At 48.1% G+C, this 15,775-nt stretch overlaps 2 protein-coding genes across 2 annotated transcripts in view; one reads left to right on the top strand and one right to left on the bottom strand.

Moving 5' to 3' along the window:
* The window catches only part of SKIV2L (Ski2 like RNA helicase), a 52,886-nt gene extending 49,089 nt beyond the window's left edge, over positions 1-3,797 (top strand). The window contains exons 26-28 of the mRNA XM_015827619.1: positions 1,408-1,626; positions 1,750-1,890; positions 3,486-3,797. Coding sequence (XP_015683105.1) covers positions 1,408-1,626; positions 1,750-1,890; positions 3,486-3,686 — 561 coding nt within the window. The 3' untranslated portion in view covers positions 3,687-3,797. The remainder of the gene's footprint in view (positions 1-1,407; positions 1,627-1,749; positions 1,891-3,485) is intronic.
* A 1,953-nt stretch (positions 3,798-5,750) lies between these two features.
* DXO (decapping exoribonuclease) lies at positions 5,751-14,076 on the bottom strand. Its single transcript, XM_015827620.1, has 7 exons — positions 14,030-14,076; positions 11,509-11,903; positions 9,937-10,166; positions 8,814-9,033; positions 8,483-8,618; positions 7,697-7,791; positions 5,751-6,138 (listed from the first exon to the last, which is right to left on the bottom strand). The coding sequence occupies exons 1-7, from the start codon at positions 14,054-14,056 to the stop codon at positions 6,009-6,011; spliced, it is 1,233 nt and encodes a 410-aa protein (XP_015683106.1). The 5' UTR covers positions 14,057-14,076; the 3' UTR covers positions 5,751-6,008.
* Positions 14,077-15,775: the final 1,699 nt, after the last annotated feature.

Here is a 15,775-nt window from a genome sequence, read left to right as displayed (position 1 = left end):
TACTTTGGCCACCTAATGAGAAGGAAGGACTCACTGGAGAAGAGCCTAATGCTGGGAAAGATGGAGGGCAATAGAAGAAGGGGACAACAGAGAATGAGGTGGCTGGATGGAGTCACTGAAGCAGTAGGCGTGAGCTTAAATGGACTCCAGAAGATGGTAGAGGACAGGAAGGCCTGGAGGAACGTTGTCCATGGGGTCGCGATGGGTCGGTCATGACTTCGCAACTAACAACAACAACCAATGGGCTTCATGCAGGTAGTTCTTGTGTTGTGACCGTTCATTTAGCCACTGTTCAAAGTTATGACGGCACTGAAATAAGGGACTTACAACCCATCCTCGCACTTATGACCATCGCGGCATCCCCAAAGTCACACGGTCATGATTCAGGCGCTTGGCAGCTTGTGCATTTGCGACGCTCAGTGTCCTGCGATCACGTGATCGCCATTTGTGTCCTTCCCAGCTGGCTTCTCGTAAGCAAAGTCAATGGGGAAGTCTGAAGGGAAGGTTGCAAGTTGCTGTCCTGTGATGTCACACTTAAAGACTGCACCGCATAACAAATTTTCCGGCCTTTATTGTGGTCATCAGTCAAGGAGTATCATTTCTGTATCATTTTCGTTAAGAGAAACAGAAGCAAGTCTGAGCCCTACAACCTTGTCTCCAACAAAATATAAAAATTCTAGTTTTTGCTAATATTTTATGGACATTTGACTTCCTGCAGCCTTCTCCTTCTCCCAAAATGTTCAGTGGGGCTTCTCGACCCCAAAAGATTCCAAGCCAGGCTATTTGGTTGAGCCGGGCGCCAACCAAAATGCTTGTATTATTTGTGGAGAGAGAGAGAGCAGAGGTCACATTTTAGCAAAGAGGATTGCGTGTTTTCAATGGTCTTTTTTTTTGGTCTTGAATTTTGCCCCTCCCTGCCTCATTTTCCCTAGCCAACTCTCCATCTCTTCTGCCTTCCTCTGAACCTACAGCCTGGGGCTCCACTTGCTTGGGTAGGAAATGGCTATTGATGCTGGTACAGCATTCAACTTCAGCTTCAACTTAGAAGTTGAAGTTGAGCCATGGTGGTGCAGTGGTTGGAATGCAGCATTGCAGGCTAACTCTGCTGACTGCCACGAGTTCAATCCTGACCGGCTCAAAGTTGACTCAGCTTTCCATCCTTCCGACGTTGGTAAAATGAGGACCCAGATTGTTTTTGGGGAGACAATATGCTGATTCTGTAAAACCGCTTAGAGAGGGCCGTGCAGCGGTATATAAATCTGAGCATTAGTGCTATTTCTACAGCATGTCCCCAGGGTGAAGTCAATTTCGTGGAATCGTCAAAGGGAGAGTGTTCTTCTTTCTTCCCTGGTCAGAGGTAGAGCTCGTTGGGTGTTTTTTTTTAGTCTCCGCTTCTGCTCACCTCAGGTCTTGCGTTCCCTGGGCTACATCAACGAAGGAGGAGCCGTGGAGCTCAAGGGCAGCGTGGCCCGTCAGATCAGCAACCATGAGCTGCTCCTGACGCAGCTGCTTCTGGACAATGCCCTGACCGACCTGCGACCTGAGGAGATTGTGGCCTTGCTGAGCTGCACGGTGTGCCAGGTCCGCACCCAGGTGGAGCCCCAGCTGCCCTCTGTTCTTCAGAAGGTGAGTGGGTAGTGGAAGATGGGAGGGAAGTGGGACCTAGGGGTAGACCTGAGCTGCCATTTAGGTCCGTGTCTCCTCGATGGACCCCACCCCCCAGCCTCTCTCTCCCTCTTCGTCCTTCAGGGCATAGAGCACATCCGTTCCGTAGCCGAACAGATCGCCCTGCTGCAACGCAAGTGCGGCCTGCAAGAATCGGTCGAGGATTTTGTGGAGCAGTACAAATTCGGGCTGGTGGAGGTGGTTTATGAGTGGGCCCGTGGCATGGTAAGGATGAAGGCTCCACCCCTTACCTTCCCGGTTGGCTTATCCCACCGGGACCGTCTTTCCCTCTCCTACCCTAAGACAGACAAACAGCTTCTCTCTTTGCAGAGCTGGGGGGAGCAGGATAGCTTCTTCTTTTTTTATGGGTTGACCATTTGGGACAGTGAGATAACCAAAAAACAATGAGACAAGTTGGGGAACCCAAAGGACGAGGTAACAGAAAAGGGATGACTGCCTGTGGACCATCCAATGGATTACTGAGTAGCTTTCCTGACGACCAGAAAGTGGTGGTTGATAGGTCCCTTCCCTGCAAAGTCATTAAGCAAGACCTGTCACTCGGACTTTCTGCGCACTGTCAGCAGTTCGATCCTGACCGTCTCAAGGTTGACTCAGCCCTTCCATCCTTCCGGGGACAGTAAAATGAGGACCCAGATTGTTGGGGATGCAATATGCTGATTCTGTAAATCGCTTAGACCAGTGGTGGCGAACCTATGGCACGCGTGCCAGAGGCGGCACTCAGAGCCCTCTCTGTGAAGAGGCAACTGTCCTTCTTCAACCAGCCGCCCGCTAACTCGCCGAGGTCCCACGTGGCCAGATGCATCCCAGCATGGCTGGTTTCCCTTCCCCCCTCCCCCCCTGGCCTCACATGCTCTCTTTTTCCCGGGCACGACCCACTGCATCGCCTCCTGAGCTGTCGGCTGTCTGTCCAGCTCAGAGGCGGCTTCTCTGAACTGCTGGGGGCGTGCTGCGAAGCCCCAGAGTGCGCCGGTTGAGGGGCCGGCAGGCTGTGGCTGCTGACGGACACTGTTGACCTCCATGCGCTCACTTGCCTCTGTGTGCGGGGGTCAATGGTGTCAGGCAGCAGCCGCCCCGGCCCCTGCCTCGCCTTGCCCTGCGACAGTGGCACCCCCGCCCTGCCTCGCCTCACTCCGCAGGACGAGCCTCCTGCCCACCGCCCCACCTGCCAAAGACCCCCTGGATCTCCCCCAACCCTGCCCAGCCCCCACAGGCATCCCTCCCCACGAGCAACATCGAGGTGGCCACACCCGTCCAGTCTGCCATGACCACCACAGCCACGCCCACCCAGTGGGCCACGCCCACCTGGCACCCGGCGATAAATAAGTGGGGTTTGGGTGGCAGTTTGGGCACTCGGTCTCTAAAAGGTTCGCCATCACTGGCTTAGACTAAGAGAGGGCTGTAAAGCACTACAAAGCGGTATATAAGTCTTATTGCTATTGCTATTGGACATTTCCCATTCTGCCACACACACACACACACACACACACTCATCGTCCTATCAATCTCCAAGAAGATATTTTTGAAATGGCCACACTCTGATTTTAGCCTGGCTCGCAGCTGCATTTTCCTCATAGCAAGGTGACCTCGAACCACCGTCTTGGAGAGGCACCTTCACTTTTTGTAACTTTCCATTTCCCCCCCCCAAGCACTCCCCCTCCCTCTCCCCCTCCCCCTCCCCCCCCCAGGGTTCATGGCAGACTTGGTACCGGACGTCAGGCGTGAGGTGGCAGTTCTGACAAAGAAGGTGCGCCTCAGTCCTGAGATCCGAGGCCTTCCATTTTCGTCTCTGTCCTCCTCAGCCCTTCGCCGAGATCGCCCACCTGACAGACGTGCAGGAAGGCATCATCGTCCGCTGCATTCAGCGGCTGGATGAAACCTGTCGCGAGATGCGCAACGCTGCCCGGGTGACGGGGGAGCCGACCCTGCACGCCAAGATGGAGGCCGCCTCCAACATGATCAAGAGAGACATTGTCTTTGCCGCTAGCCTCTACACCCAGTGAGGGGAGATGCTAGCTGGACGGGATCCTTTTTTTGCCATCCTGGAAAGTTCTCCCTCCCTTATTCTGACCTCTAAGAGGTTTTGCAATGCATCTGCAGATGTAAACAATAAAAAATTGCGTCCTTGTGCCAAACAAGGGGCCTGTCTTCACGTAGTAAAAAAGGTGGCCCAAACAGGTTGACGCCTCCTTTGTTCGAAGGAAAGATGTTCCATCTTCTCTCCAGTTTGCTGGCCTCTTTTTGCTGATCACGTTGGATTCTGTGTTTGGCCAAAAGCTGCTAGTTAGCTGGTATTTTTTTTCCCGTAGCAACAGGGCCCAAAAAATCCCATAGTTCTGCACTGAGACAAAACATCACATGCACAGATATAGGAGGGGGAAGCAGGAAGAGGGGATCTGGCTTAATGAAAATACCTGTGAGAAGGGACTGAAATTTTAGATGATCCCAGGCAGAACATGAACATGCGCAAACAGGCCACATAACCCGCATAGCGCTAGCAGTCCCATGTGCACACAGGGGTAGCCCCCGTGCGCATGCACAAATGGGCCACAAAACCCGCATGGGGCTAGCGGCCTCCGTATGCGCATGCACACACAGGTGCTAGCCCCCACCGCTGCTAGCCCGTGCACATGTGCAAACGGGCTGTGCAACCTGGGTACGCTAGTGGCCCCATTTGTGCTGGCACGCAGGCGCTAGCTGCCACTGCTAGCTCTGCATGCAGGTGCAAATGGGTCCGTGGGTGCTAGCGTGAGTGGGGGTGATGCACGCACTGGCAAGTCTGTCCCACGGCCCGGTGGCCAGTAGGCCACAGCGCAGTAGTGGGTCAGAGCCCATAGGTTGGGGACCCCTGATCTAATCCAATATTTCTCAAACTTAGCAACTTTTAAGACATGTGGACTTCTACTCCCAGAATTCCCCAGCCAGCTTACAGTAAAAAGTCAAGCTTTCCCCTGTCCAGTTGTTCCCCCTGTCCAGTATTGCCTCTAGCGGGCGATACTCATCTCTCTTTCTTAGCTGAGGGAGCCAGCATTGTCCAAAGACATTTCTACTCACATTTGCATGCTTTCAAACTGCTAGGTGGAGCAAAAACAGGAGCTCACCCCATCATGCAGCACTCAGGTCTGCTTATCTTTGTATTGATTGCTGGAGAGGATGTGTTCTGGTCTTTTTGTTTCCTTCTCAACTTTTTATTCTCTCTTTTGAATGGACGTAAATGTAGTTTATGTCTGCGTGTCTAATGCAGACATGTCAAACACAAGGCCCGGGGGGCCGGATGCGGCCCGCGAAGTGGTTTCATGTGGCCCGCGAAGCCATCCTGGAAACAGTGAAGGAATGGCCCCCGCTGCCTCGGCCCTGGCCCAGGCCTGCCGGGAGCCCATGTACAATTTTGTGGTGGCCATCTATGCTGAAACGCATTCAGTCTTAGCTCCACAAGGCCGTCTGGAAACAGCGAGGAACCAGCCCCTGCCGCATCGGCCCCACCCCCTGGGTGCATGCTGGAGAGGTGTCACCCTTTGTGAGGAATGAAGAAAGGCACCATTGCCTGGAAGTGGCCAGCAAATATATTTGATCTCTGTTGCCCAGGGCTCCCCACAGCCTGCACCACCATCCAGCCCTCCCCCCCGCATGTCCTAAGAGGAACAGTGAGGCTCCTCCAGTGGACCATGCCTTGGCACTTGCCCTGGTCCCACCCCCTTCTGCCAGAGACCCTGTCCCACTCCTCCCAGGCCCCCACAGGCACCCTTGACACGAACGATGTAGAGCTGGCCACGCCCACCCAGTAGGCCACACCCACTCCATCCACGCCCACCCAATAGGCTGCACCCACTCTGGCCACACACACCCCGACCCCCCCAAGGGCAACCGCAATGTTGATGCGGCCCTCAATGAAATTGAGTTTGACCCCCCTGGTCTAATGGCTGATTCAATTCATACATCGTATTAAATATGTTCCAATTATGGATATTATGCTAAATTACCCACAACTGGCTGAGGCACATGCAGAGCTCAAACCATCTTACTTGACTTCAATTAGGCTTCAATCAACCAAAGGACACTCTTAGTTCATAGTTACACTTTTGCTCCCTCCTTTATTGTTTGTAAACCACAGATGACATGAGAAAGAACATGCTGCAGAAGCAACCAACAGAAGACAATGCAGGGGCAGTTGGTTTTTCCTTCCTTTGTTATCACAGCAGTGCCATCGTGCCGTCTTCCCGTTCTCCAAGTAGCAGGTAACTGACTTCTTGGTACCTGTTTCTGTCTACCACCCAGCGGTTTCTTGACCCAAAACCAGCTTGACTTCCAGTGCATCAATCCGGGAGTCATGATGTGGGGGGCTTCTCTGCACTCAGAGCCTCCACGTACCAGTCAGGCAGGAAACGGTACTGAGAATCCTGATGCACTGTGAAGGAAACCGGGTGCCCTGGGTTCCAGGCAAAGAGATGAACCAACCTGGAAGAGAGGAAAAAGAAGAAGGAGAAGGAGAAGGAGAAGAAAAAGAAGAAAAAGAAAATTATTATTATTATTATTATTATTATTATTATTATTATTATTATTAATAATAATAATAATAATAATAATAATAATAATAATAATAATAATAATAATAATAATATTGGGAAGGGACCTTGGAAGTCATCTAGTCCAACCCCCTGCTCAGGCAGGAAACCCTATACCAGTGGTGGCGAACCCATGGCACGCATGCCAGAGGCAGCAGACGGAGCCCTCTCTGTGGGCACGCACCATCGCCCCAGCACACGTGGTCTCTAAAAGGCCAGCCAGCCTGGAGCCACCATTGGGGAGCCCAGAATCCCACCCGCCAGAGACCCCCTGGACCTCCCCCAACCTGCCCAGCTCCCACAGGTGTCCCTCCCCATAAGCAACAAGGTGGCCATGCCCACCCCGACCATGCCCACCCAATCTGCCATGACTACTGCAGCCACACCCATCCAGTGACCACACCCACCCAGTCTGCCAAGCCCACTGTAGCTGCGCCCGCCCACATCCACCCGGCACCTGGCGATACATAAGTGGGTTTTGGGTTGCAATGTGGGCACTCGGTCTCTAAAAGGTTCGCCATCACTGCCCTACACCATTTCAGACAAATGGCTGTCCAGTCTCTTCTTAAAAACTTCCAGTGTTAGAGCACTCACTACTTCTGAAGGCAGATTTTTCCACTGATTAATTGTTCTAACTGTCAGAAAGTTTCTCCTTAGTTCTAGGTTGCTTCTCTCTTTGGTTAGTTTCCACCCATTGCTTCTTGTCCTGCCTTCAGGCACTTTGGAGACTAGCTTGACTCCCTCTTCTTTGTGGCAGCCTCTGAGATATTGGAACACTGCTATCATGTCCCCCCTCGTCCTTCTCTTCGTTAAACTAGACATACCCAATTCCAGCAGCCGTTCCTATTTAGCCTCTAGTCCCCTAATCATCTTTGTTGCTCTTCTCTGTACTCTTTCTAGAGTCTCAACATCTTTTTTACATTTAATAATAGTAATAGTAGTAGTAGTAATAGTAGTAGTAGTAGTAGTAATAATAATAATGATGATGATGTTGGAAGGGACCTTGGAGGTCATCTAGTCCAACCCCCTGCTCAGGCAGGAAACCCTATATACCATTTCAGACAAATGAAAGTGAACTTTTGAGATCAGGGCAGCAAACGTTCAGTTCCCTCAGAAATAATTCCCATCGTCCATCACCATGATTGCAAAACCTAGGATTGCTGGTCTGTCTCTTTTAATGATTAGCTTGTGACACCTCACTGTTGCCAATGCTTGGGAACCGAAGAGGAGACATCTCTCTCCTAAGCCGTGCAAGGATGGAGAACCTATCCCCTTCCAGATGGTGCTGAAGTCCAACTTCTAGCATTTCTAGTTGTTGGCCACACCAGTTGTGGCTGCTAGGAGTTACCATTTAGCAACTTCCAGAGGTCGTCGGGCTCCATTTCTTGGCCTAGTCAACTATTGAATGATCGTGGCTTTCTGCCAGGTGAGCCAAAATTACAACTACTCACTTTGGATTGTCTTCCGTCACCACCGTCTTCAAAAAGGCTAGAAAAGCAGCACAGAAATTCATACACACAGCTGGCTTCCAACAGCCTGGATCGTCCTGTCGGAGTAGTGAAGAAATTGTAACTTAGAAATAAACCCAGCTGTTTTGAGGCATATACACAACCAAGTACAGTATATATCTTTTCATTGCCAGCCCTTAAAAGAAGTAAATTAGTAACACAGTTGTTAAGTGTATCTGGCTTCCCCACTGACTTTGCCTGTCAGAAGGTCGCAAAAGGGGATCACATGATCCCGGGCGCTGCAACCGTCATAAATATGAACCAGTTGCCAAGCATCCGAATGGAAACCATGTGATCAGGTGGATGCTGCAACGGTCGCAAGTGTGCAAAATGATCATCGGTCACTTTTTTCAATGCTATTGTAACTTCGAACGAACCACTAAATCAGGGGTAGTCAACCTTGGCTCTTTTATGACTCGTGGACTTCAACTCCCAGAATTCCTGAGCCAGCTTAACTTAGCTGGCTCAGGAATTCTGGGAGTTGAAGTCCACGAGTCATAAAAGAGCCAAGGTTGACTACCCCTGCACTAAATGAACTGTGGTAAGTCGAGGACTATCTGTATAAGATTTGCATCAGGCAACTTGCAATTCAGGGGAGTGCAAGACATATTTTTTTTAAAAGTGGCCTGGTGTCAACTGTGTGGCTGCAGCGGCCATCTTGGATCCCGTCGAGGGGGTTCCCTGATGAGGCGCCAAAGGGGCCTGGCCTTGTCCCAGAGTTAAACTTACCCGAATGAGTTTGAATATTTTCATAGTCTCAAAAGTTTCCAGCCCCACAACTGAGCCATCCGGCCCCCGATACCCTGCCACAATCCGGGATACCCCTGGAAGAAAAGACTGGGCCCACCACTTGATTAGCTTGTGCCTGAAAAGAAAAAAAGACAGATGACTATTAACGAAGGCAAACCTGCATTTAAGGGAACCCCACCCAGTAAGCTGGAAAGGGCTTTGTTTCTTTAAGATGGGGGTCTTCACACTTGGCAACTTTTAAGACTTGTGGACTTCAACTCCCAGAATTCCTCAGCCAGTACCAACGCAATTTCGACTGCTCCTTCCTCACCTGTAAAAACTTCTCCTCTGAGCAGGGCTGTGCATGACTTTGCTAGTCTTCAGCTCCACGTAGCAAGTAGGGGGCTGCGGCGAAGGGCTTCGGGGATCAGTGCAATCTACCTCTCCGGAGAAGAGAAGTGAGTGACTTCCCAGGCGGGACCGAATCACGGTGCAGAAAGCTTCATTTGTATTCACTACTCCTGTTGGATCAGGAATCCCATCTGGAGAATCTGGAGAAGAATGAGAAATTTGGGCACTTCCTGGAAGTTCAAGTAACTGTATAGACCACGGGTAAGCATCCTTGGCTCTTTTATGACTCGTGGACTTCAATGGCTCAGCTTGGAAACCTCTCCCTTTCCCCTCAGCATGGCTGGCTCAGGAATTCTGGGTATTAAAGTCCACAAGTCATAAAAGAGCCAAGGTTGCCTACCCCTGGTATAGACAGTCCTCAACTTACTAACACAATTGGGGCTGGAATTTCTGTCATGAGTCAGACATGGTTTTAGAACCATTTTTAGGATAGTCGTTAAGCGACTTACCATGGTCATTAAATGAATCCTACAGTCCTAAGTGCAAACCCATTCTTTTGGATATTTCTTGCTGGAAATTTGCAAAAAAAAAGTTGCAAATCGGGATCACCACCACCACCACGAGACACCACAGTCGGTCGTAAATGTGAGCCGGATGTCAGGCGCCCGAATTGAAATCATGTGAACGTGGGATTAGTAGGACGGCCGTAAGTGCAAGGACCAATTATAAGTGTGAGGACCGGATTTTTTTCAGCAGCGTTGTAACTTTGAACAGTCACTAATTCAAAGGTCAAGAATCAAGGACTACCTGTAGTGTCAACTAAACTAAAAGTAGCATTGCAGCCATTCAGTCAATCATTAGCTGGATTAACTGATTAATATCCATTTCCCCAAAAGTGTCTCCCAGATTTTTTGTGATTTTGGCTACCACAGACAAACATGGCTCTCCTCCTCCTTTGTCTGCATCATTCCTAATAATTCAAACATTCTGGAAAAGAGAGCAGCCACCAGCTCAGTTCAGGAACTATGGGTGGGGGGGAAACTGAGCATTGCCCCTAAGACCTGGCTTTCAAATCAGAGCTGGGAGCTCTCCGGAAACCTTACCAGCACACATATATTGCTCAAATTTGTATCCCATGTACGTGAGCTCCTTCAGCATTTCTGAGCGTTGCTCCCGCTCTTTGCGGGCAGCCTCCGTTTCAAACTCGCTAATGTACAAAGTCCCTCGGAAGAGAGTGACCGCCAGCAACCATCCCTCTCGGTTCTCGTATGGGGTGGTCAGCACTTTGGTGAAATGCCCCCGCCAAGTCACAAAGTCAGCATTCAGGAGCTTTCTGCGGGGGAGAGGGAGACAGAAAGAGAAAGAGAGGAGGAGAGAAAGAAAGGGGGGGGGAGAGAGAGAGAGAGAGAGAGAGAGAGGGAGGGAGGGAGGGAGGGAGGGAGGAAGGAAGGAAGGAAGGAAGGAAGGAAGGAAGGAAGGAAGGAAGGAAGGAAGGAGAGAAAATTTGAATAACCAACCATTTTAAGATAAGAAACTAGGTCTGTCTAAATCCCAGTAGAGCCAAAGCAAGGGAACTCTTTCTGAGTATGCCTTTGAGTCAGTGTTCACCTCTAGGAATTGCTTAAAACTAGTCTCTACAATTTTCTTGGCAAGATTTCAGAAGTAGTTTGCCCTTGCCTTCTTCTTCATAGGACAGAGAGAGAGAGAGAGAGAGAGGACTGGCCCATGGTGATTTAGCTGGCTTCATGCCTAAAGGAAGACTAGAACTCACAGTCTCCTGGTTTTCTAGCCTGGTATCTTAACCACTACAGCAAACTGAGTAATAAGTGTAGTCTTTGCATACTGAACAGCTCCGGTTCATTCGCAGGAATTGGCAGTTAAAGATGGGCAGCAGACACTTGACAATCAGCAATGTCATTGCCAGATGTCTAACACCCTGTGTCCCCCAAAATAAGACCTAACCGGAAAATAAGCCCAAGCATGATTTTTCAGGATGCTCCTAATATAAGCTCTACCCCCCAAAATAAGCCCCAGTTAAGATCGTTAGCCAGACGGACGCATTTATTACCTTACTTCCCCGAAAATAAGCCCTAACCAGAAAATAAGCCCTATTGCGTCTTTTGGAGCAAAAATTAATATAAGACCCGGTCTTATTTTCGGGGAAACATGGGTATGAGTCATGGTGGCACAGAATGCAGTATTGCAGGCTAATTCTGCCAACTACCAGCAGTTCGATCCTGACCGGCTCAAAGTTGACTCAAACTTCCATTCGTCCGAGGTCAGTAAAATGAGGACGATTGTTGGGGGCAATATGCCAAGTCTGTAAACCTCTTAGAGAGGGATGTAAAGCACTGGGAAGTGGTATATAAGTCTAAGTGCTGTTGCTATTGTGTTAGAATCCAGCGGCGCGGCGGTGGCATCCTGTTTTCACACCCCGAGGCGCGGTGGCGTCCCTTTTTCACGCAAAACTCAGCGGCAGCCCGTTTTTACGCCCCGTGGTGCAGCATCCTGTTTTTTTGCCCCGCAGTCGTGGCGCTAGCGCAAGTGAGGGGGTATGCGCACACACACACGTGTGCATTGGCCAGTCTGTCCCGTGGCCCAGTGGCCAGCAGGCCACGGCCCATTACCGGGCAACGGCCCACAAGTTGGGGACCCCTGCTCTAACTCTTTCTCACCCTTTGTCCTCAGTCTGTAACTGCTTCCGGTTCTGCACAATCCATTTCAGCAGGTTCTCCAGGCCTTCACGGATGCTGTCATCCCGCTGCACATAGCGGTCGCGGTAGCCATCCCGCAAGTCAAATCCAGGGGAGGGGCCTTCGGAAAGGGGCGGGGCATAGTAGCGCAGCTGACGAGCATCTCCATGGAAGCCCCGCTTGGCGTCTAGGGAAAAGCGTCCCATTTCAGCTGGCCGCCGGTAAAAGGGAAAAGGGGCATCGTACAGATGGGGAGTAACCGGCAAAGTAAGGGGTGCCTTGAAATCCCTCCTTGGTTGCTTGACTTTGCATTCATCCGCATCATCCTCTTGGCTGAAAGACCTGGAACTGGCTGTGGGCTTCATAAGTGTTTGTGTCTAATAACAAAAAGAATTTGAGCATGAAACTTCTGCCTTCAGAATATACAGCTGAGAAACTGTCCCCAGTGCTCCTCTGGGTTTGAGGCCAAGGTCAAAAAGGAACTTTTAAGACTCAGTCCAACCCAATATTTGACATTACAAGTAGTCCTCAACTTATAACAGTTCAAAATTACAACGGCACTGAAAAAAGTGACTTATGACCGCTTTCACCGTTGCGGCATCCCCATGGTCATGTGATCAAAATTCGGGCACTTGGCAACTGATTCATATTTAAGATGGTTGCAGTGTCCCTGGGTCCTGGGGTCCCCTTTTGTGACGGTCTTGACAAGTAAAGTCAATGGGGAAGCCAGACTCATTTAGCAACCGTGTTACTCACTTAACAACTGCAGTGGTTCACTTAAAAACCATGGCAAAAAAGGTCATAAAATGGGGCAAAACTCACTTAACAAATATCTCAGAAACGTTGGGCTCAATTGTGGTCGTAAGTTGAGGACTATCTGTGTTATTGATAATAATACAAGAACCTTTAGTATCTAATTTACAAAGTTAATTGTTTTGCTTTGTGCTTCATGCATTTTCTCTGTGTCAGCCTTCTGACAATTCTATAAGGTTGACCAGTATTGTTGGCCTTACATTATAGGCAAAGAGACAAGACAAAGAATTATCATCTGGACATCCAAATCCCCAGGATCAAATTCATTTTCAGCTACTTTATTAGTTATTAACATGAGTCTAAGATTGGGGTGTTTTCAAGGGCCAGTCTTTAATTAGAAAGTGAGGATCATTTGGTCAGCCAAGTTTTGTACTAGGATAGCTGTCCTTTTACAGTAACTTCCATGTGGTATCTAAGATATGAGTTAGACTCTTTAGTCAACCTAAGCAGCACAGTTCCTAATGACCAAATAGTTCCTTGGGGTTTTTAACAGAGGCTCTTCTCAGCCTTATTTAGTATTTTGGGGATTAACAGTCCCCTGGCTGTATTCACATGACACTTAAACAAGTTAGATAAAAGACCCATTATATACACTGACACAACTTCCTGAGCTTGGTTAGCATTCACTTGGTTAGATTTTTGTGGCTTAGTATATTAGATTAAAACAGATCATTTAGTTACCTTCTTGTTTGGTATATTGAACAAGCCAGAGTATAGATTAATCCATAACCAGTTTATGAGCATAATGTGAATATAGCCGCTTTGTCACTGGCCCATAATTCTTGGCTGATTCTTGTTGCTTATCCTTAAAGTTTCTTGCAGATTATGTTTTTTTTTTGTGTGGCTTTGTAACAGTTTTTATTGTTTGAATAGTTTTGTTGTCGTTGTTATGATTTTGGTAATTTTAGATATTTTTTTGTATTTTAATTCTGTAACACACACACACACACACACACACACACACACACGAGTCCTGTATGTGAGATCGGTGGCCATATAAATCGAATCAATGCAGAAATAAACATAGCAGGGTACAAATCAAATAACAGTCTCTGTCCAGCCTCTCCTTTTCCTTTCAGGCTCAGTCTTTCTTCAAATATCTTCAGTATTAAATGAGGAACAAACCCTTTTAATCAGCAATAAACACAATAATTGAATTCTTTCCCTCTCAACAGTCACTTTCTCAGTGAAACTCTTCCTTCCTTCCTTCCTTCCTTCCTTCCTTCCTTCCTTCCATCCATCCCTCCATCAATCCATCCATTGCCCATCCTATCCCCAAATAACCCTAGGTGCCTCACAGCAACAATTATAAAACATAAAACAGAATTGCTAACATCAAATCTCATAATATTACTCCCCCAATACATTTGCTGAGATCCAATCTCACTAGGGTTGCCAGGTGTCCACTATTTGAGTGGACAGTCCACTTTTTTCACATTATGTTCACTATTTTTTTCACAAAATAGTGGACATTTTTTTTATTCAAAAGCTTTATGATGAAATGGTACGTAATCTAAAGCTGTACTACTTTTTTTTTTTACTTAACCCCCCCCCGCTTGTCCGCTATTTTTTGGAAGCAGACCTGGCAACCCTAAATCTCACTTTAGCCCCAAACAAAGAACCCCAAGGTCCTGGCTCCGAATCCCCCCGGGACAGCTTAGGAGCTGACCTCTGCCCTTTGCCCTCTGACCTGGCCTTGGATTCCTATAACGATCATCAGAGACAGAGAAGTTCCTAAGGAGCCTTCCCTGTTCCCTCTTCCGAATGCCATGCTTACCTGCCGTGACGTCACTGCCGAGCGCCGGGAATACCTGCAGCCTCGAAGGGGTCCGCACGCCTAACGTTAAACCACTCTCCAAGCCGAGACGGAGCGGCTGGTTTTCTGATCAAAACAAAGCCCAGTTTCGTTTCTCTGCTCTAAGTTGCATCATCAAAGCACGCCAGTTAGCAGAGGAAGCCCTGCGTTTCCTTTTTCCCCGTTTTCCTTCAGGGTCGTGTAATTTAAATTCATGGCCACTAGTTGGTAGTCGAAGCCTTCTTTAGGCGGCTTTATGTTAAGCGGTGTTTTTTTTTAAACCTCGATCCCGTTTAAGATGTGTGGAACACCCAGAATTTCCCAGTCGTGGGGAGTTGAATTCTGAGAGTTGTAGTTTACACCTCTTAAAGGCCAAGGTTGAAAAACACTAGTTAGTGTTTCTCAACTTTGACAATTTTAAGGCATGTGGACTTCAACTCCCAGAATTCCACAGCAAGGTTGAGAAACACTGAGTTATACCTTCCTAATTTGGTGGCTTTTGCAGTCCCAGTCTAATGGGAATTGTAGTGTGAGACCTTTGGAGGACACGGGGAAGGTATTGTGGAGCACCCACAACATCTGAAGGCAACCTGTTCCAATGGTTGATTGCTCTCACTGTTAGGAGATTTCTTCTTTATTTCTCTTTTATTGTTGTTATAAATAACTCAGGGTGTCAAACATACCTAATGCTTCTTCCTCCTATTTTCCCCACCACAGCAACAGTGTGAGGTGGGTTAGGCTGAGAGAGAGTGACTGGCCCAAAGTTAGGGTTGCCAGGTCTGCTTCCAAAAAATAGTGGACAAGCGGGGGGGGGGGGGTTAAGTAGTAAAAAAAGTAAACTGTACAGCTTTAGATTACGTACCATTTCATCATAAAGCTTTTGAATAAAAAAAATGACTATTTTGTGGAAAAAAATAGTGAACATAATGTGAAAAAAGCGGACTGTCCGCTCAAATAGTGGACACCTGGCAACCCTACCCAAAGTTATCCAGCCAGCTTTTATGCCGAAAGCAGGACCAGAACTTAGTTTCTTGGTTTCTAGACTGATGCCTGATTCATTAGAATTGAAGTTCTGTATATTCTAAACATGATATACATATTTTTCTCTAAGCCTGTATTTAAGAATATTTTAAAGGAATGAACCAAAGTTGTCTGTGTATTCCCTTCTAAAGTTCCCTTCTAAAACCGTTCATTACATTTAGCTTGGGATCCAGTATTCCCCGGGTTCCTGAATGTAGGCCATATTGAAGTACATAAAACTGGACTTTGAGTAGAATTACACTGTTAGGGAGGACCAGAATGAGTTTCCCTTGTATTTATTTAACAAGTTCTCATTATAGCAATGAATACAGGTAGTCCTCGAGTTATGGTCACAATTGAACCTCAAATTTCTGTTGCGAAGTGAGACAATTATTAACTTGAGTTTTGCCCCATTCATATTTCTTGCCACAGTTGTTAAATGAATCACTGTAATTGTTAGTAACATGGTTGTAAACTGAATCTGGCTTCCCCATTGATTTTGCTTGTCAGAAGGTTGCTAAAGGTGATCACATGACCACAAGACACTGCAGCTGTGATAAATATGAGCCAGTTGTCAAGCATCTGAATTTTGATCATGTGTCTATGATGCTGCTGCAACGG

The sequence above is a fragment of the Protobothrops mucrosquamatus genome, unplaced genomic scaffold, assembly GCF_001527695.2.
Source record: "Protobothrops mucrosquamatus isolate PMUCROS unplaced genomic scaffold, P.Mucros_1.0 scaffold3820, whole genome shotgun sequence".
NCBI classification, from domain to species: Eukaryota; Metazoa; Chordata; class Lepidosauria; order Squamata; family Viperidae; genus Protobothrops; species Protobothrops mucrosquamatus.
Note: the sequence above shows the minus strand (reverse complement) of the source record. Positions and strands in the feature narration are given on the sequence as shown.